Source organism: Neomonachus schauinslandi, chromosome 14 (genome assembly GCF_002201575.2).
Source record: "Neomonachus schauinslandi chromosome 14, ASM220157v2, whole genome shotgun sequence".
NCBI classification, from domain to species: domain Eukaryota; kingdom Metazoa; phylum Chordata; class Mammalia; order Carnivora; family Phocidae; genus Neomonachus; species Neomonachus schauinslandi.
Window position 1 is genome coordinate 82,754,337 of NC_058416.1, and position 20,785 is coordinate 82,775,121.

Below are 20,785 nucleotides of genomic sequence, written 5' to 3' on the forward strand. Positions count from 1 at the left end.
CGGCTCGGACCGCCTAGGGCGGAGCTGCACAGGCGAGGCTGCGAGCGGGGCGCTGCAGGCGGGCGCGGCGGCTGCTGCTATGGACTGGTGATCGCGGCGTCTCCTGCTCGCGTCTCCCCCGGGCCGGGCGGCTGCTCCTCACCGTCAACCCCTCAGCCGGGGCCATGGGCTCGTCTGCGGCCGCGGCAGCTGCGGCGGCGGCGGCCGCGGACTCGGCGCAGTGGCTCTCAGTGAAGGAGGAGACCATCTTCCTGCACGACGGGCTGATCCGGGTCACCGACCTGGCCGAGCTGCCCAGCGAGATCCTCGGGGCCCCGGAGGCCGCCGACACCGACTTGGAGGTGAGCGAGGCTGCTCCCCGGCATCTGCCAGCAGATTAGCCCACCCGCCCCGCATCCCCGGGTCGGGCCATCACATTTCTGCCTCACCCCCGCCCCGAGACCCCCCCGAAGACTGACTGCCCCGGCAGGTGTGTGGGCGCGGGGAGGTTAGGTGGGGGGCCTCGGCTGCAGGTCCGCAGCCCGCCCGCCTCCCTGTCTCCTCGGGGCCTCAAGCCCGCCGGGTATTGCATTTGTGGTTTCATTCTGAGCGTTCTGACACCCAGCATTTTATTAGACTATCACCCGGCACGGCCTTCACGCCCTGGAAGAGCCACCGTCGCCTCCCAGGCTCTGTCTCCCCTCTCCCATGGACCTCCTGGACTCACTTCCAGGGCACACCCAGGTTGCTTAGCTTTGGGGACATTTTAATATTAACGCTGTATACCTCCCCCTTTCTTATTCCCAGTTCTATGTTGATTTTTCTTTCCCCCGGGGGAGGGTATTGGCAGCTGTCGATCCGTGATGGGCAATCCAGCAACTTCTCTGTGTCGTGCCTCGGATTGACACGGGCCTTTGTCAGGGAAGCGGGCAGTGTGGACAGCGAGGGTGATGCTACAGGGGCCCTCCGTGCGCTCTCCGCAAAGGGTCACAGGCGCTTTAGGCCTCAAGGCCTTTTTCGTGAGCTCGGGGGTCTCCGAGAAGCAGAAGCTCAGGAACTGTGGCAGGTGCAAAAGGAAATCTCCGTTTTTGTGTTGCTGCTGGATTTGGGGGCAGAAGGAAACCAAATATGCTGGGTTGATGAGAACTTTCCACCGACTTCACTTGGTTTCGTGTTTGCCCAGAGGTGGGAATACTGGCAGTATCATTTCATCGAGGCCAGCCGATGCTGACGCTGCACCCCCTCCACTTTGTGGGGTGATATTTTGATGTGTATGTAGCACGGGGTGTCATGAAATTCTTGCTGTCGCAAGGAGGACTCTCTGGGGTAGGGCGCAGAGAGGATGGCCTGTCTTCTGGCTAAAAACGGAATGCGAAGAATCTTTCGTGTTTTGCGGTTTTGCATGCACTTCGGCTTTCAGCACAAGGAACGTTTATAGAAATGTATTAAAACCCATTACTGTGTGTTTCTGGAAACGGTAGTGATCAGATCGCGTTGGCCAAGATGTTTGGGTGTGCTTGAGATGTGAATGCGTTCCACTGTGTTTTGTGTCTGGATTTGAGGTTGAGGTTGCAGCATTACCATTGTGAACTCTTAATTGACTTATTTTACAGTCTGGCCACCGAAAAGGGAAGATACCAGTTGATAGGGAATTCCTAACATAGAATTATGGTTTTCTTGTGTCTCATTTGGGCCTATTCTAGAAAAAGCAAGTGTCTGAGTGTCTTACCAGCTTGAAAGCTCAAAGGGTATTATGCTATGATGGTGGAATCTTTTTATTTAATTGACTTTGTTGAATGTGAAATGTGGGAAGTGGATGCTCTTTGTTTCTTAGAGACTAAGTTCACAGATCCTAAAATTTTGTATGTATGTAATATATTTATTTTTAGGATTAAAAAGGTAGGAGTAGTTAAAAATACCTGAGCTCTTAGGTTGGCTTTCCTAAGATGTTTACTGCATAAATGTATTGAGTATTTGTCAGCTCTTTCCACAGAAGAATGATCTTAAAGAAAACCTCCCTGGCTTGGTAGATTTTTAAAAACTCTTGAAGAAAATGTATGTTCTGACCTTTCAGAAACCAGTATGTGTATGGGTAATAAATATGACTGTCAGTGGTGAAGAACTTTTTTATTTTCTTTCCATATGTTATATAGGCTATATTGTATCAGTAGAAATGGATAGCTAAGAATGTTTTGTGGCTGTTAGATTTGTGTTTGCAAGGGTGTATTCACATTTAGTTATTTAATAATAATATTGATTAAGTATATCCCGTGTGTCAGACATCATCTTACTAAGTTCCTAAAAGGATCAGAGTAGCTAACTACTGTTACCTATTGTAACAACTATAAATATTGCACCCATTGTGCAGATGAGACAAGCAAAATGCAGAGTTAAGTATGTGACTTGCTCAAGATCACACACAGAGAGCCTGGACATTAACCCAAGTCTGTTGGTCCCTAACACATCTCCTTCTGATCATAATATCCTCCTTGCATGTATGATACTCATATTTGTAATTATCTAAAATTTCGTAACTGGCTAAAGATAGGGTAATAAACAGGTATTTTTATGTCCTTTGTAGTATTCTTTTTCATGTTTGAGGAAGATTAGAGGTTCATCAGCTTTTTAATTTATTTATTTGTGTTTATTTATTTATTTATTTTTGCTTTTTCATTATATCTGCATTTTTCTTTGATTTTTAAAAATTTTATTATGTTATATTAGTCACCATACAATACATCATTAGTTTTTGATGTGGTGATCCATGATTCATTGTTTTTGAATAACACCCAGTCATCAGCTTTTTTAAAAAACTAACTTTTTTTTTTTTTTAAAAACTCTTGAGTGTATTTTATTTACAATTAAGAATTTTTCATAATTTTGGCACCCTTTTGCCTGAAGAAAGGGAAACTCAGATATTATAATAAATGCTAAATATTTCCTTTCTTAAAAAACTAACTTTTGAGGGGCACCTGGGTGGCTCAGTCAGTAAGCGTCTGCCTTTGGCTCAGGTCATGATCCTGGCGTCCCAGGATGGAGCCCCGCATCGGGCTCCCTGCTCAGCTGGGAGTCTGCTTCTCCTTCTCCCACTCCCCCTGCTCATGTTCTCTCTCTCTCTCTCCCTCTCTCTCAAATAAATAAATAAAATCTTTAAAATAAATAAATAAAAAACTGTTGAAATGCTGCCACCCCTATGAGGTACATTCTTCTAAGCCTCTCCTTCCAGTGGACATCTGGCTAACCAATGGCCATTTTTTCATAGTGTTTTCTAGTTAGATAGAATCCTTCAGTTGACAGTTTTGGATTAGGACAAATTTGGATTAAGCTGACTAATTTATGATTGACAACCTTAATGCATAAGTGTGCACTAACTGCAGTAGAGTCTCAGAATTTTAGAGCAAGAAGGGGCCTTGGAGATAATCACTTTCCTCATTTTAGAGAGAAGTTGTCTGAGATCAGGAGAGGTTATGACTCGGTAGTGAAGCTAGTTATGGCAGGACAGACGACTAGATCCTGGCTTTCCTGCCTTTGAATTCCAGTGTTCTTTTCACTTTGTAAGTGCTGCTCAAAGTTAAATGTCAATTTGAAAAAAGAACCCATCCTACGAAGTGGATCAACATTGACTTAGCATTTTAATTTAAGCACTAGCACAGCATTTGAATTAAAAATTTTCTTTCTAGTGAATTTTAAACAGAAGTGTTTTTTTAAAGTTTATTTATTTATTTATTTTAGTAATCTCTACACCCAAGGTTGGGTTTGAACTCATGACCCTGAGATCAAGAATCACATGCTCTTCTGACTGAACAGCCAGCCAAGCCCCTCAGAATTTATTTATTATTTATTTATTTATTTATTTAAAGATTTTATTTATTTGACAGAGAGAGAGAGAGAGACAGCGAGAGAGGAAACACAAGCAGGGGGAGTGGGAGAGGGAGAAGCAGGCTTCCAGCAGAGCAGGGAGCCCGATGCGGGGCTCGATCCCAGGACTCTGGGATCATGACCTGAGCCGAAGGCAGACGCTTACCAACTGAGCCACCCAGGCGCCCCAAGAATTTATTTATTTTTTAAATCAATAAATAGTGTGTAATCAAATTTCTTCAACAAGTATTTGTGGAATTCAGAAGCGGGCAGGCCCCACTGTCCTGGGCATTGAGGACGCAGCAGAGGATACAATAAAATCTTTGTCTTTAAAAAAAAAAATTATTTTAGTGGAAGGATATAGACAATAACAAATAATCAAATATGTATTATGTATATATGTATATGTAATACTTCAAATGATAAGTGCTGGGGAGGCAAGTATAGCTGGGTAGGAGGAATGGGGTGTGATGGTGGGGAAGAGTTCCCTTTTATGTAGGATGGGCAGGAAAGGAGAGCACAGAATGGCACTTGAGCAGAGCCTGAAGGAGGTGAGAGGGTACCGTATGGCTGCTGGGGAAAGTACATCCTAGACAGAGGACAGCAAGAGCCAAGTCCCTCAGAGGGAAGCATCCTTAGCATCCTTAGTTTGGAGCTCTGAGCCCAGTAAGCCAAGGGGAAGAGGACGGTGAAAGATGATGGGGCGTAGGGGATGTCCATCAAGTAAAGCTTGGTAGATAAGGACTTTGAATGCATTAGAAATGCAGAATGAGGTTTTTTCTTGGTGTTTAAAATAGCTACCTGTATCTATTTTAATTTCATGTTGGTGGCAGAAAGTGAAAGTATGTAGGAAATTATTTTTTAAGTGTGAAATAAATATAAATTTAAGAGAAATTTAAAAAAAGTTAAAAATGACAACTCAAATATTGCATTTTACATTACTTCATAGAACATGTCTTTTTTTTTTAAGGGAATTTACAAGAAAAAATAGCTTATTTGTGGAAGTTCTAAAAGGTTTCTGCTTCCTATCTCATTTTATTTTACAAACTCTAATCTTTAAAAAAAAAAAAAAGAAAGAAAAAAAAGGGCGCCTGGGTGGCTCAGTTGGTTAAGCGACTGCCTTCGGCTCAGGTCATGATCCTGGAGTCCCGGGATCGAGTCCCACATCGGGCTCCCTGCTCGGCGGGGAGTCTGCTTCTCCCTCTGACCCTCCTCCCTCTCATGCTCTCTGTCTCTCATTCTCTGTCTCAAATAAATAAATAAAATCTTTAAAAAAAAAAAAAAAAAAAGAAAACAAACTCTAGTAGGGACAGGCCTTGCACATATGGATGTTGACAGAGAAGCTAATTGACTTGCCCAAACTGGCCAAGATATTTTGTTTCCTACAGTTTAGATTAATTTTGAACTAAGACATTTCAGTTAATGTTTCTTATTTTCCATTGTGTTTTTTTTATAAGAACCCACCCCATCCCCACACGCTCACACCAATGCAAAAGACTTGAACATGAAAAACAACAACAACAACAAAAAGACTTGAACATGAATGTTCATGACAGCTTTATTTGTGCTTGCCAAAAACTGGAAACAATCTAAAGGTCCATCAACAGGTGAATGGATAAACAAGTATGATTTATGCTGAGTGGAAGAAGCTAGACAAACAGGAATACATATTGTAAGATTTCACTTATATGAAATTCCAGAAAATGCAAACTAATTGATAGTGACAGGAAGCAGATCAGTGGTTGCCTGGGGATGAAGGTGGACTGGAAGGGATGGGAAAAGGGATTACAAAAGTACTTGAGGAAACTTTTTGGGTGATGGCTTATGTTCCCTGTTTTAACTGTGGTGATGGTTTCATAGTTGTATATATACGTATGTCAAACCTCATCAAATTGTACATTTTAAATATGTGCAGTTTATTGTATGCCTGTTCTATCTCATTAAAACAAATGAACAAACCCCTTGCAAGCCCAGAATGCTTTACTGATACTTTTTATGAAATGAAAAAAGGCTCAGGACGGTTTTTTGTTGTTGTTGTTTATTGTTTGTTGTTTTGCTATGTAAGGGAAGGAGTTGATCAACTGGAATAAGTTAAGGTTTTGAATACTTAGGACACATTCAGATGAAACCTTTGAGATGATAATTTAGATTTAAAAATGTTAATCTATTCTCCTAGGAGGATACCACCAGCCAGTTTATCCTTTGGTCAGATTCCTTAGGAAGCGGTTTATGTACTTTTATAGAATTCCAAATTCTGGGGCGCCTGGGTGGCTCAATTGTTGTGTCTGCCTTCGGCTCGGGTCTCATCCCAGGGTCCTGGGATCGAGCCCCACATTGAGCCCCACATCGAGCCCCACATCGGGCTCCCTGCTCCACGGGAAGCCTGCTTCTCCCCTCCACACTCTGCCTGCTTGTGTTCGCTCTCTCGCTGTGTCTCTCTCTGTCAAATAAATAAATAAAAATCTTTTTTAAAAAAAAGAATTCCAAATTCTAAATTTGGAAGAGGTAATGAATAAATGAATAAAACTACTTTTGCTTGAGAGTAAAGTTAATTACATTGTAATTAATGAGCACTGGAAGAAGAGTCGCTGAATCTTCGTGCAGGATTCTGTGAGCTTGGACAAATGGCTCAACCAGCTCTCAGGTTTGGCTGGCTAGCTATAAAGTTAGAATGAAGTACCTTATGACTGTGGGAGGCAGTATTTGCCTAGAGGTCAAAGTCAGGTTTAAAGAATCAGATTGGGACTGAAATTCTAGCTCTGCCTTGTACTAGCTGTGTGACTTTGGGCAAGTTCCATACCTTTAGTAATCCCTGGTTTCTTCTTCCACTGCAACTTCTTTGTCATCATTGTCCCCACCTCTACTTACCGCCATGACTACAGCGTCAGCACGTTGTGTGCCAGGCTCTGTGCTAAGCACTTCACATGCATTATCTCATTCAATCCTCACAAAAACCTTATAAGGTTGTTACTATGGTTATCCTTACTTTACAAATAAGGAGACTGTGGCACAGAAGTGAAGTACCTTGACAAAGATCATACAATTAGTAGCAAAGCTGAGAGTGAAATAGATCTGTCCAACTCTAGCCCAGGGTCCAGGCTCGAAAATTATTATGTTAGACGCTTCATCATCTGTAATAGGGGAGTAATAATAGGGTTAATGTAAGGATTAAATAAGGAGGGATGTGATTATGTACTTAGAGTGTGTATGGACTGTCTTTATAAGGTGCTACGTTGCTGGAAAGTTGTTTTTAGCATATTCAGTCAGCTGCCCATTGTATATGAAAGCAAAACTGTGCCATTGACAGAATTTTTTTTTCTCTTGTAGTGGATAGTGGAGATAGTAGGGTGTGTGTGTGTGTGTGTGTGATCCTTCTGGAATTTTCTTCCTTCCCAATTTGTTTGCAGTATGGCTAGGCAGATGAGATAATAGTCTTCATTTCAGTTTTCCTCCAATTGTGTCTAAGGTCTTGCTAAATAAATCAGTTTTGATTATTATCTGTCTTCTTGGCTTCCATATTGACTGTCACAAAATACCACCTGTTGGCCCAGGCTACTGGGTGGATTGTCATGCACCTGTTCTTTCCTAAGTAATAAGGTACCTGTGGTGATAATTATGAAAGGCTTGTCAAGTCCTGAAAGGGCCCCATGCTCTGTCCTCCCTCCCCCTCTTTCCATCTTGTTTTACAATGGTGCTTGTGGGATGAACACAAGGAGCATAGTGTGCTTTGTAAGATGTTTAGTCAATAGTTGTAGACAAATGTAAATAACAGCAGGTGATCAACTATGGCACAAATGCATGGTTACTTCAAAAGGATAGAAGACTGCAGGTATTGTATAACTATTACTTTGATCCTGCATTTTTAAACACAATTTATGTATCCATTAAAATATTTTTTAGGGGCACCTGGGTGGCTCAGTCATTAAGCGTCTGCCTTCAGCTCAGGTCATGATCCTAGAGTCCTAGGATCAAGCCCCACATCCTCGGCGGGAAGCCTGCTTCTCCCTCTCCCACTCCCCTTGCTTGTGTTCCCTCTCTCGCTGTCTCTCTCTCTCAAATAAATAAGTAAAGTCTTTTAAAAATTAAAATAAAATATTTTTTAATTTTAATTTTTATCCATTAAAAAGTTTTAAAACAAATACATGAATATATCTTTATAAAAAGTGGAAAAACAGGGGCGCCTGGGTGGCTCAGTTGGTTAAGCGACTGCCTTCGGCTCAGGTCATGATCCTGGAGTCCCGGGATCGAGTCCCGCATCGGGCTCCCTGCTCGGCGGGGAGTCTGCTCCTCCCTCTGACCCTCCCCCCTCTCATGTGCTCTCTCTCTCTCTCTCTCAAATAAATAAATAAAAATCTTAAAAAAAAAAAAAAAAATTTTTAAAAAAAAGTGGAAAAACAGATGAAACCGAAATGCCTTTTGCACACCGTCCCTAATCCTGGTCTCCATGCACTTCTCACCACTGTTAAATCAGTGCTCAAATTTTTAATGTATTCTTTAAGATCATTTTTTAAAAAAAGATTTTATTTTTAAGCAATCTCTATACCCAAGGTGGGGCTTGAACCCATAACCCCAGGATCAAGAGTTGCATGCTCTACCAACTGAGCCTGCCAGGTGCCCCAAGGTCATTTTTGAATGTGTACTTTTATGTGTGTTTGTGTGCATATATGCTTTTTATTTTATTTTTTTCTGTCTCTTAGGAAAGGTGTGATGCTAGACATATATTTTCATAATTTTTTAAAGTCAATTATATGTTTTGATATTCCTGTGTCTCCATATACAGATCTACCATATCTTTTTTAAGTCCTGCATGGGACTCCAGAAATACTAGCTTATTTAGCCATTCCCTGACTGATGGGTGTCTTAGTTTCCTGTTGCTATGCTAACAAATCATCACACACTTAATGGCTTAAAATGACACAAATTTATTCCTATATTTACTCTTATGTTTGTGGAAACTGGAAGTCTAAAATGAGTCAGTCTCACTGGGCTAAAGTCGGCTGCTGGGCAGGTCTGGTTCCTTCTGCAGGTTCTAGGGGAGAATCTATTCCCTGGCCTTGTTCACAGCTTTTTTTTTTTTTTTTTTTTTAAAGATTTTATTTATTTATTTGAGACAGAGAGAATGAGAGAGAGAGAGCACATGAAAGGGGGGAGGGTCAGAGCGAGAAGCAGGCTTCCTGCCGAGCAGGGAGCCCGATGCGGGACTCGATCCCGGGACTCCAGGGTCATGACCTGAGCCGAAGGCAGTCGCTTAACCAACTGAGCCACCCAGGCGCCCCTTGTTCACAGCTTTTAGTGCTCCTTCCTCCATCTTCAGAGTGTGTGGCTTTGGTCTCAGATCTGTCATCACATGTCTTCTCCTCTGACTGGCTCCTCCAGCATCCCTTTTGTAAGGACCCTTGTGAGTACCCTGTCTCCCTCCGCCTCCCCCCCCTCCCCCCCCGGATAATCCAGGCTCATCTCCCCATGTCAAGATCCTTAATTCAATCACTTCTGCAAAGTCCTTTTTGCCATCCAAGGTCACATTTACAGGTCCTGGGATTAGGACTTAAATATCTGGTTGGGGGGTGCATTATTCAGGCTGCCACAATGGGTATTTTGGTTGTTTTCAGTTTTTCACTATTTTTGAAAAAGATTTTATTTATTTATTTATTTGAGAGAGAAAGATAGAGTGGGCGGGGAGGAGCAGAGGGAGAGGGACAAGTAGACCCTGCGCTAGGTGCAGAACCTGATGGGGGCCTGGATTCTATGACTCTGAGATCATGACCTGAGCCAAAACCAAGAGTCAGACACTCAACAGACCGAGCCACCCAGGCCCCCCTTCAATTTTTCACTATTAAAACCGGTCCTTCAGTGCATACCCTTGCATGCCTATTGTGCACATGTTGGAATATTTCTCTAGAGCAGTTCCCGAGAGGCAGAATTGCTGGGTCATAGGTGACCATTTTAAATTTTAATAGATATTGCCAAATTGCTCTCTAAAGTAACCATATTAGTTTATACTCCCAAGTAACAGTGTTTGGTAGGACCTCTTTTCCTTACACCCTCATAGAGATTATTTTAGAACTCATGGATTTGCTTAATTTTATCATTTGCTTAAGGCAATGGCTTTCACTCCAAAAGAGGAAGCCACTAGATGTAGTTGGGTACCTGGAAATACAGGCTGGACCACAGTCAGCTGAAAGAAGCCAGAGTGTTCCGTTAGTGCTGCCTCGCTCTTATCACTTCACTTCAGAGGACCTCTCTTGCAGCTTGATCTTCTTTGTTCCTGACATATACTCATTTTGGTCTGTAATCCAGTTAATACAGACCATGTCCATATTTAGGCAGGAGAGAGCAACTTCTTATTCTGATGGTCTGGGGATGCTGCCAGACTCGAGCTGTGCCAGGGAGCTGCCCACTCTGGGAAGAGACACACTGGCCCCTGAAGTGTGTTCAGAGGGCATGGTAGTTGTTAGGCAGACTGTTTAGACACAGACTGTCTTAAAATTTTCTCTCTTATATGCCAGTATAAAGGGTAATTCTACATTTCTTTTTAACCTCTATGAAAAATGACATTAAGTTGATTGTATTTTTATGTTATGCAGAACTTTTTTGCTTATAAAGAAGTAATACACAGATGTTGTAGAAAATAGAGAAAACACCTGTTGTGTAAGAGAGAAAAAATATTCTTTGATTGTACCATCCAGAAATAGTTATATTAATTAATTAATTTTTTACTGTTTCCTTCAGTTCATATTTTTATATATAAACAAAATTGAGATTATATGCTATATACAGATTTTATCCTTTAATCACTTATTGGGAGCAATTTTGTCAAATTAGATTTAAAAACATAATTTATTTTATTCATTTTATTTTTTTTAAGTAATCTCTACACCCAACTGGGGCTTGAACTCACAACCCTGTGATTAAGAGTCACATGCTCAGGGTGCCTGGAGGCTCAGTCAGTTGAGCTTTCGACTTGAGTCATGATCCTAGGGTCCTGGGATCGAGCCCCACATCGGGCTCCCTGCTCAGCAGGGAGCCTGCTTCTCCCTTTCCCACTCCCCCTGCCTGTGCTCTTTCTCTGTCAAATAAATAAATAAAATCTAAAAAAAAAAAAAAAAGAGTCCTACGCTCTATCAACTGAGCCAGCCAGGCACCCCTGAAAACATAATTTTTAATGGCTGCGTAGTAATTTATGGATGTATTATAATTGTCTTGTTGTAACTTACTGTTTTTTCCTCACATCTGCTATTTTTTTAAATAACCCTAAGATCAAGAGTTGCATGCTCTACTTACTGACTGAGTGAGCCAGCTAGGCACCCCACATCTGCTATTTTATTTTATTTTTTAAAAAGATTTATTTATTTATTTTAGAGACAGTGCAAGCAGGGGAGGAGGGAGTGAGGAGGGGAGGAAGAGAGGAAGGCGAAGATAAGCAGATTTCCCGCTGAGTGGGGAGCCTGACCTGGGGCTTGATCCCAGGATTCTGAGATCATGACCTAAGCCGAAATCAAGAGTCAGATGCTCAACCGAGTGAGCCACCCAGGCACCTCCACATCTGCTATCTTAAAGATAATTCCAGTTTAGAGGAGGCCAAAACATTTTTTTTTTCAAAGATTTTATTTATTTATTTGACAGAGAGAGACACAGCGAGAGAGGGAACACAAGCAGGGGGAGTGGGAGAGGGAGAAGCAGGCTTCCCGCGGAGCAGGGAGCCCGATGCGATGCGGGGCTCATGTGATGCGGGGCTCGATCCCAGGACCCTGGGATCATGACCTGAACCGAAGGCAGACACTTAACGACTGAGCCACCCAGGCGCCCCAGAGGCCAAAACATTTTTAATGTTTAACGTTATTTGTTTAATAAAATTTTGTAAATTTTATATTTGTAGTGGTTATTAAAGTGTGTGTTTCTGCGATCCATTACTACTGACAGTTTATAACCTAAGGGGATTTTTATCTTGCTGTATGATTCCTCTCCTGATAATGTTGAATATTTCTGAGGAGCTTTGAGTTTATAAAGTGCTATTAAGTAGAATTGTAGAATAATTAATGTTCCATGATGGGACACTTGGGGTGGACACACTTGAATCCCTCCTGTTTCTACTGAAACCTGCAGTTGGCTGAATTACTAGGTCATAGCACAGTTTGTAGCAATTTTAGATTAACGATAAGGAGATGCGTAATTTGCAAACCATTTTATGCAAATCGTAGGTTTAGTAATTCTAATAACTACAGAAGCATCATTCAAGTAGTGGTTTTATACCACAAAATGTTAACGTTCAGCTTGTATTTGTAATGAATCTTTTCTGTGTTTACTGTATTTGCCTTGTGCTTTATAGTTTGCATTACTGATTACAAACGAAAAAAGATTAATATAATAGATATAACTACAGGGCAGACTAGAAAATCTGGACCTCCTATCTCTGTTCATATGTTTGCTTTTCTTACTGTTGAAATAAAATAATTAAGAGTGTTAAAGGACAATCTGTGTCAACATATTTTCATCAAAACAGTAGTACATAATAGAAGAATGACCTTCTTTATTTCTTGATTCTGATTCCTTTCTGATCATCTAGTCGTGGGGTAGCTGAATGACAGCTACTGGTTTATTTAATCTAGAAAGGAGCAATATGGGTGGAAAGGTAAAAATATACATGTGGAACTTTGGAGGAAGCATGTTTTGAGCTTATAATAAAGGAGTTTCCTTTCCTTTAGGGGTTCTGAACCTGAAAATAGAATCCAGACACCATCTATAGAATTCAGGGGATCTGTGAGCTAGAGTGGGGAAAATTTTATCTTCATTTACTCATACCTTAGATGAAATTCAGCATTTCCTTCAATTATGAATATAGTAGAATCCTAGTAGTACTGGCAGAACCTGTGACTTTGTACAACCAGTTGAAATCATAGAAATTTTCTTTCTTTCTTTTTTTTTTTAAAGATTTTATTTATTTATTTGACAGAGAGAGAGATAACAAGAGCAGGAACACAAGCAAGGGGAATGGGAGAGGGAGAAGCAGGCTTCCTGCGGAGCAGGGAGCCAGATGTGATGCGGGGCTTGATCCTAGGACCCTGGGACCATGACCTGAACCGAAGGCAGACGCCCAATTACTGAGCCACCCAGGCGCCCCTGAAATCATAGATATTTTCATGTCATATTGTAGATGTTGGACATATCTTGAAGTGTTGTTTATGCTCACCATCACTTAGAAATTATGGTAAATAATGGATCTTGTTATTCAATATAGTGAGAATGAAGCTCCTCTATTGATAGCACAAATAAAGCATTTTGGTAACTGTATTTCAGTGTACTGTAATTGGAGTTTATAATCCCAGGTATTTTATTTTACACATTTACAAATGTTATCTGAGAAGAGTCGACAGGCTTCATCAAAAGCAAATGAAGGGCCCCTGAGATAGCCTTTCTTTCTCCCAGCATCTCTCCTATTTTAGTTCAAGTTTGCTGAAGACCAGCATAGTTTGCAATTTTCTGAAATAAAAGTGACCACATTTTTTAAAAAAAGATTTATTTATTTTTTTGATAGAGACACAGTAAGAGAAGGAACACAAGCAGGGGGGAGTGGGAGAGGGAGAAGCAGCCTTCCCACTGAGCAAAGAGCCCACTGTGGGACTTGATCCCAGGATCTCGGGTCCATGACCCGAGCCGAAGGCAGACGCTTAATGACTGACCCACCCAGGTGCCCCAGGGAAGCTGTTTTTTAAGACAATAAAATATCCACTAAAAAATGACAGGAAATTCTTTTGAAATAGAACAGTTTTTTTCCCCCACCAGATAATTTGGATTTTTCTCATGTCTGGGGAGAATGTTTGCCAACTGAAGCTATGTGAATAAAAATTCATTAATATACTTTATATCAGGATCTTCCATTGCTAATAAAGAGCCATTTTATTTTATTTTATTTTAAAGATTTTATTTATTTATTTGATAGAGAGAGACAGCGAGAGAGAACACAAGCAGGGTAAGTGGGAGAGAGAGAAGCAGGCTTCCCGCCGAGCAAGGAGCCTGATGCGGGGCTCAATCCCAGGTCCCTGGGATCATGACCTGAGCCGAAGGCAGACGCTTAACGACTGAGCCACCCAGGCACCCCTAAAGAGCCATTTTAAATAGGTGGCCACAACCAGTAATAGTTGGTATTCCAGGGGAAACATTTTTAAAATCCTAGATTGATTTTGCTTTCATTTTTCTATAGAGTACAATTATATACTTCTAGTTTCTTTTATTGTTCAAATTGTTATTTTGTGTTTGTATTGTCAAAGTTCAGAAGTTTTACTTAAATAGCCTCCAGAACTGTGTTCTCCAATTGGTAGCAACTACTCACATGTGGCCATTGTGCTCACTTGAAATGTGGCTACTTGGGATTGAAATGTGCTAAAAGTGTAAAATACACATCAGATTCTTTTTTTTTTTTTTTTAAAGATTTTATTTATTTATTTGAGACAGAGAGAATGAGAGACAGAGAGCATGAGAGGGAGGAGGGTCAGAGGGAGAAGCAGACTCCCTGCCGAGCAGGGAGCCCGATGCGGGACTCGATCCTGGGACTCCAGGATCATGACCTGAGCCGAAGGCAGTCGCTTAACCAACTGAGCCACCCAGGCGCCCTACACATCAGATTCTGAAGACTTCATGTAAAAAAAGAATGTAAAAGATCTCAATATTTTATATTGATTAAATATGGAAATGAAAATATTTTGGATAATGCATTAAGTAAAATATATTATTTAAATTAAAGTATATTAAAATTAATTTCATCTCTTTCTTCTTACTTTTTTTTTAAAGATTTTATTTTTAAGTAATCTCTACACCCAATGTGGGACTTGAACTTATATCCTCAAGATCAAGGGTTGCATGCTCTACCGACTGAGCCAGCCGGGCACCCCTTTTTTACCTTTTTATTTTTTATTTATCTATCTATCTGAGAGAGAGAGGGAGCTGGTGTGGGGGGAGGGGCAGAAGGAGAGAGAGAATCTTAAGCAGGCTCCATGCCCAGCATAAAGCCCGACCCAGGGCTCCATCTCATGACCCTGAGATTGTCATGACCTGGGCCAAAATCAAGAGTCGAACACTTAACCGACTGAGCCATCCAGGTGCGCCCCCGCCTTTTACCTTTTTAATTGTAGCTCCTGGAAAATATTAAATTCCATATATGTCTAACATATTTCTATTGGACAGCACTTCTTTATACAGAGGTCAGCAAACTATGGCCCTCAGGGTCATATCTAGCAGTCTGTTTTTATAAATAAAGTTTTATTGAGACAAAACCAGTTCATTAATTTACGTATTGTTTGCCTTCATGCTGCAATGCAGAGTTGAATGGTTGTGACAGAGACCACAAGACCCGCAAATCTTCTGGGGGTTTTCATTTACACTATTTTCATTTCATCCATTCAGTGGTTCTATGAAGCAGTAGAGGAGATATTATTTCAGGAAAAAAGTTTAGAGAAGCCAAGTGATTTGTCCAAGGTCATGTAATTAGTTAGTGCTAGGGTTAGGACTCTAGTTCTGAGTGATTTTCCACTGTACATCTGCTATTTATTTATTTATTTATTTAAAGATTTTATTTATTTATTTGACAGAGAGAGACACAGCGAGAGAGGGAACACAAGCAGGGGGAGTCGGAGAGGGAGAAGCAGGCTTCCCGCGGAGCAGGGAGCCCGATGCGGGGCTCGATCCCAGGACCCTGGGATCATGACCTGAGCCGAAGGCAGACGCTTAACGACTGAGCCACCCAGGCCACCCCAATGGCTACTATTTTAAATAAGAGCTACACAGCCAGGCCTACACATGGCTGCCAGAGTAATCTTCCTAAAGCTAACAGTTACGTTACCTCCTTGCCTAAACCTTCAGTGGTTTCCCATTTCCTATGAACTAAAATAATAATTCAAGGTTGCTATGATTTGGTTCCATTCTGCCTTTCCTGCCTTTTAGCTCATTACTCTCTATCCCCCCAGGGACAATATATTTCACAAACTCACTTTCTACATTCTCTCCTACAGTCTTGGCTCATAGGGTTTCATTGCTCTGGGGAGTCCAGACTCCACTTTTGGAACCCTAGTCTTTATCCTTCAAGATGCAGATCAAATGGCATTCCTCCATGAAATTTTCATGATGCATACGGTTAGAAATTGTCACCCTCTCTATTTCTTTTCTTTTCTTTTCTTTTATTCATTTATTTGAGAGAGAGAGAAGCAGACTCCCTGATGAGCAGGGATCCCGATGTGGGACTTGATCCCAGGACCCTGAGATCATGACCTGAGCCGAAGGCAGATGCCCAACCAACTGAGCCACCCAAGCACCCACCCTCTCTATTTCTTACACTGCCTTATAAAGTTATTTATTTGCATGCTTGATCTCCCTTACTACATTATAATCTCTTGGAGGTTAACCACTTCTTAGTGTACATTATGGTGTACCTACTAACATAGCTCAAACATTAGATGTGGATTGAACTGAATGCTAAAAAGAGCATTTAGAACAAATTTGAAAGGGTGGGATTTAATAAATAATATCATGAGGACATAGGTTCATGGAGAATAAGATAAGAATAGGTGGTTATTTTTGATGAACTAAAGTAGTGTAGGTGAGACTTTAGGAATTTTAATTGCAGTTATGCTTTACACTTTATTTATTTATTTATTTTAAAGATTTTATTTATTTATTTATTTAACAGAGATAGCGTAAGTAGGCAGGCGGCAGACAGAGGGAGAGGGAGAAGCAGGCTCTCCGCCGAGCAGGGAGCCCGATACGGGGCTCGATCCCAGGACCCTGGGATCATGACCTGAGCCGAAGGCAGCTGCTCAACCGACTGAGCCACCCAGGCGCCCCTGCTTTACACTTTAGATAAGAGAGAACATATCACAACAGTTGTCATAAATGTTGTTAATGCTGGAATGTGGATAAGCAATATGGCATTAAGACCCTTGATTTTGGGAACGCCTGGGTGGCTCAGTCAGTTAAACGTCTGCCTTTGGCTTGGGTCATGATCTTGGGGTCCTGGGATTGAGTCCCGTGTCGGGCTCCTTGCTCAGTGGGGAAACTGCTTTTCCCTCTGCTGCCGCTTCCTCTGCTTGTGCTCTTTCTCTCTTTCTGACAAATAAATACATAAAATCTTAAAAAAAACAAAAATAAAAAAACCTTGATTTTGTATAGAGCCTAAGAAATTTTGCATAGAGAATAATGAATTCCTGAGAGCTTTGTGAAAACAGCTAGATTAGATGGAGTTAATCGAAAATACCTTGCTTTGATCATTATTCTAAAAATCCTTATTCGACTGAATTTTTGTTTAACTTGGTTGTTCTATGGTTAGGTAGTGAACTTGAGCACTATTTTTTTAAGATGTTATTTTTAAGTAATCTCTCTATCCAGCGTGGGGCTCGAATTCACAACCCCACAATCAAGAGTTGCATGTCCTACTGACTGAGCCAGCCACATGCACTGAACTTGGTATTTATTGTATTTCTTTTGAACATTTCTATGTAGAGGTTTTTTTTTTTTTTCCCAGGGATTTCAGTGAAATGTGTCCATTCATCAGCTTTTATGGAATGGCAGTGCCTTGCGGACTGAAACTGTCACAAAGTTATTTTATAGAATTTAGCATAATCAGTTACTGATTAGCATGTTAAGGCTGTTAGCATAATTTATTTAAAACATTATAAAGTACTTTAAAATTTTTAAATTAGGGCACCTGGGTGGCTCAGATGGTTAAGCGGCTGCCTTCGGCTCAGGTCATGATCCCAGGGTCCTGGGATCGAGCCCGCATTGGGCTCCCTGCTCAGTGGGGAGCCTGCCCCCCTCTCTCTCTCTCTCTCTTATGAATAAATAAATAAAATCTTTAAAAAATTTTTTTAAATTAAAATGTTAGAATTTTAGAAAATCTTGGGGCGCCTGGCTGCGTCACTCAGTAGAGCATACGACTCTTGATCTTGGGGTTGTGAGTTTGAGCCCCATATTGGGTGTTGAAATTACATAAAATCTTTGGGATGCCTGGTGGCTCAGTCAGTTAAGTGTCTGCCTTTAGCTCAGGTCATGATCCCAGGGTCCTGGGATTGAGTCTCACATTAGGCTCCCTGCTCAGCGGGGAGTCTGCTGCTTCTTCTCGCTCTGCCCCCCCCCCTGCTTCTGCTCTCTCGTAAATAAATAAAATCTTAAAAAAAAAAAAAAAGAATTTTAGAAAATTTGCAAGATGTAATAAAATGCAAAGAAGAAAATAAAATCACTTATATTACTACCACCTAGAGATAAGTATAGTTCATATTTTCATGTATTGCCCTCCAGACATTTTTGTATGCATGTACACTTACACACAGGCATATTCTAGGCAATTAAGATCATTGTATATACATTTTGTGTCTTGCCCTTTTCACTTAACATTGATGCTATTTGGAGGACATTTCTCCATTTTCAGTATTGTTGAGAACATAGTTTTTTAATACCTGCATAGATATTAAAGTCTGCATGGTATTTCATTATATGGATGTTCAATGATTTATTTACCCAATCCTCTCTTTGGATATTTAGTTGAATATTTAGTCAATTCTGTTGAAAAGCTTTAAAAATTAGAGAAATCGTTTTTTATAGTGAGACTCTTCTCAGTAGGCTACAACACACATACATAACCATCTAAGATTATTTACTCTAAGTCAGAATGTGAGCCTTCAGAACTATGCTCTAACTGTATACAATGATAGCATTGTTTGATCATTTTTATATGCATAAAGTTCTTATTTCCTGTCATGTAATAGAATACGTAAGTTATATGTGTAGTCCTTCCTTCAAGAGGTACTTTATTCAATTAAAAATTTTAGGAAAGCAGCATATGGTTCAAGATTTCAAAGGTACAAAAGGAAATGCAGGGAAAGGTCTTCTTCCTAGCCCTGTCTCCCAAGCTGCAGCCGGTGTTACTAGCTGGTCCGTGTCCCCCAGACGTAGATGATGCACATACAAGCCGATGCACAGCGGATCCCTCTCTGACCTAGGCTTCTGCGGTGTCCCCTTCTTCCCTTCACTCCACTGCAGCCGCATTGGCCTTCTGGTGTTCATCATAGATTAGGCTGGCAGGTCCCAGAGGTTCCCTTCCTCAGGGCCTTTACTTGTCTCCCTGGACGAAATGAGCTTCCCTAAGGCAACAGTCCACATAGGTGATAGAGATGGTATTTTTGAAACTTTTAAAGTATGAAATAATCAGAAACTTGCCATATTAGAAAACAAAAACAGGGGCGCCTGGGTGGCTCAGTTGGTTAGGCGGCTGCCTTCGGCTCGGGTCATGATCCTGGAGTCCCGGGATCGAGTCCCGCATCGGACTTCCTGCTCGGCGGGGAGTCTGCTTCTCCCTCTGACCCTCCCCCTCTCATGCTCTATGTCTCCCACTCTCTCTCAGATAAATAAATAAAAAATCTTTAAAAACAAAAACAAAAACAGCCATATCGCCAAGGGCAGCTTTAACTCTGTTAGCAGACCAGTGGGAGAGCTTTGAAATGACTAAAATAATGAATCCTTTTAGATGCGTAGTTACATACTTAGCACAGTTCCAGAGAGTACAGATAGATACTTCAAGTACCATGTCAAAGGAGACCGAGGACTTTTAGTTCAAAGGTTCTCTGGTTGCAAGACTATGTGGTAATTCCACATAATTGGGAGGACATACAGTGTTAACTAGAAGAGTGCTCCCAAATTCTGACCCTACAGATTTATCTTTCTCTGAGTTGTTCAGTTTGGTGCTGAAATGTCACCCTTCCTGCTTCTGGAGTTAAACAGGCACTTAAACGATAAATACATATTTTGCACAGGATTGGCTTTTAAAGTGTATAAAATGCTATATTACATGGCTCTTTCTTTTGCCTGTTGTTTTTAGAATGCGTGTTAACATGTGGGGCCATACAGAATATGGTACCCTTTGGGATTTACAGAAGGATAGTATACTGAGTCAGTAACAGAGAAACTGGAACTGTAAAATGCAGGAGTCTTCAGGGGACATGTGAATGAGCCTAGAGGTTAACCCTCTAGGCTTTAGCATTGACACATCTCGAAACTTTTAGCCCAGCTCTGCCACCTGCCAGAACTTCCATTTCTTGGTTATAAGATATTTAAACCTTTTTTTCATGACTTAGATTTAATGATCACTATGTTTGATTTTCGGAAACTGGTAGGAGAACTCCCACCCTGAATGCTCCCAAGTGAATGCTCTTGGCAGTCGGCGTTTCTTCCCTCTTGCTCACCCACATCTCCCCACTTTGGGAGTTTGCGTCCCGGTTAAATTCTCATTCCTTTCCTCTGAGCTTATTCTCCTGTCTTTTTATCGCCTTTCCTCTTTCAGTCACTCCGTGTGTGTGACAAAAATGGCTGTCGTTAGGCAATGAGGATTCTACTTACCAGTCACATCACATATTCAGCATTCAGAGTCATACAGTTGGTGGGGCTGAAAGGATCTTAAGATCACTTAATCCAGCTTTTTTTCAGAGGGCACTGTGTTCCTTTTAGCCTATTGCGGTCAACAGTAAGTTGGAGGCTCTTAAAAGTACTTTGGAAAATAAATAGTTTGCATATAGAGCAGTGCTATTCAAAGTGTGGTCTGCATACCATGAACCCGTAATGACAAGGTAAGTACAGAAATTGAGAGTGAAGCATTTAGAAACTTCATAACAGTTTGCCAGACTAATTTTACATTTGTTGAACATAATAAGACTTGGGATTTGTAGTTTGTGTCTTTTTTTCCCACATTATTTTTGTAGTAACTTTTTTTTATTGTATTTTACAAAAGTTTTGTTCTGCAGTGGGTTAGGAAAAAAAAACCCCAAACCCAGTTCTTTGCCACAGACAGTTTGAGAAGCACTGGTATGGAATAGCTAACACAGTGTTTGGCACAGAGAAAGCTCTCAAAACCAATAGCTTCCTCGTGTCTTAAAAATTTGCATTTTCTTGGGTAAGGATGCTAGATGTCTGAGTG

The 20,785-nt window shown here is 41.1% G+C and overlaps 1 protein-coding gene across 1 annotated transcript in view; it reads left to right on the forward strand.

The window, feature by feature from the left end:
• Positions 1 to 164: 164 nt before the first annotated feature.
• HECTD4 (HECT domain E3 ubiquitin protein ligase 4) overlaps positions 165 to 20,785 on the forward strand; it is a 183,420-nt gene continuing 162,799 nt past the window's right edge. The window contains exon 1 of the mRNA XM_044921281.1: positions 165 to 341. Coding sequence (XP_044777216.1) covers positions 165 to 341 — 177 coding nt within the window. The remainder of the gene's footprint in view (positions 342 to 20,785) is intronic.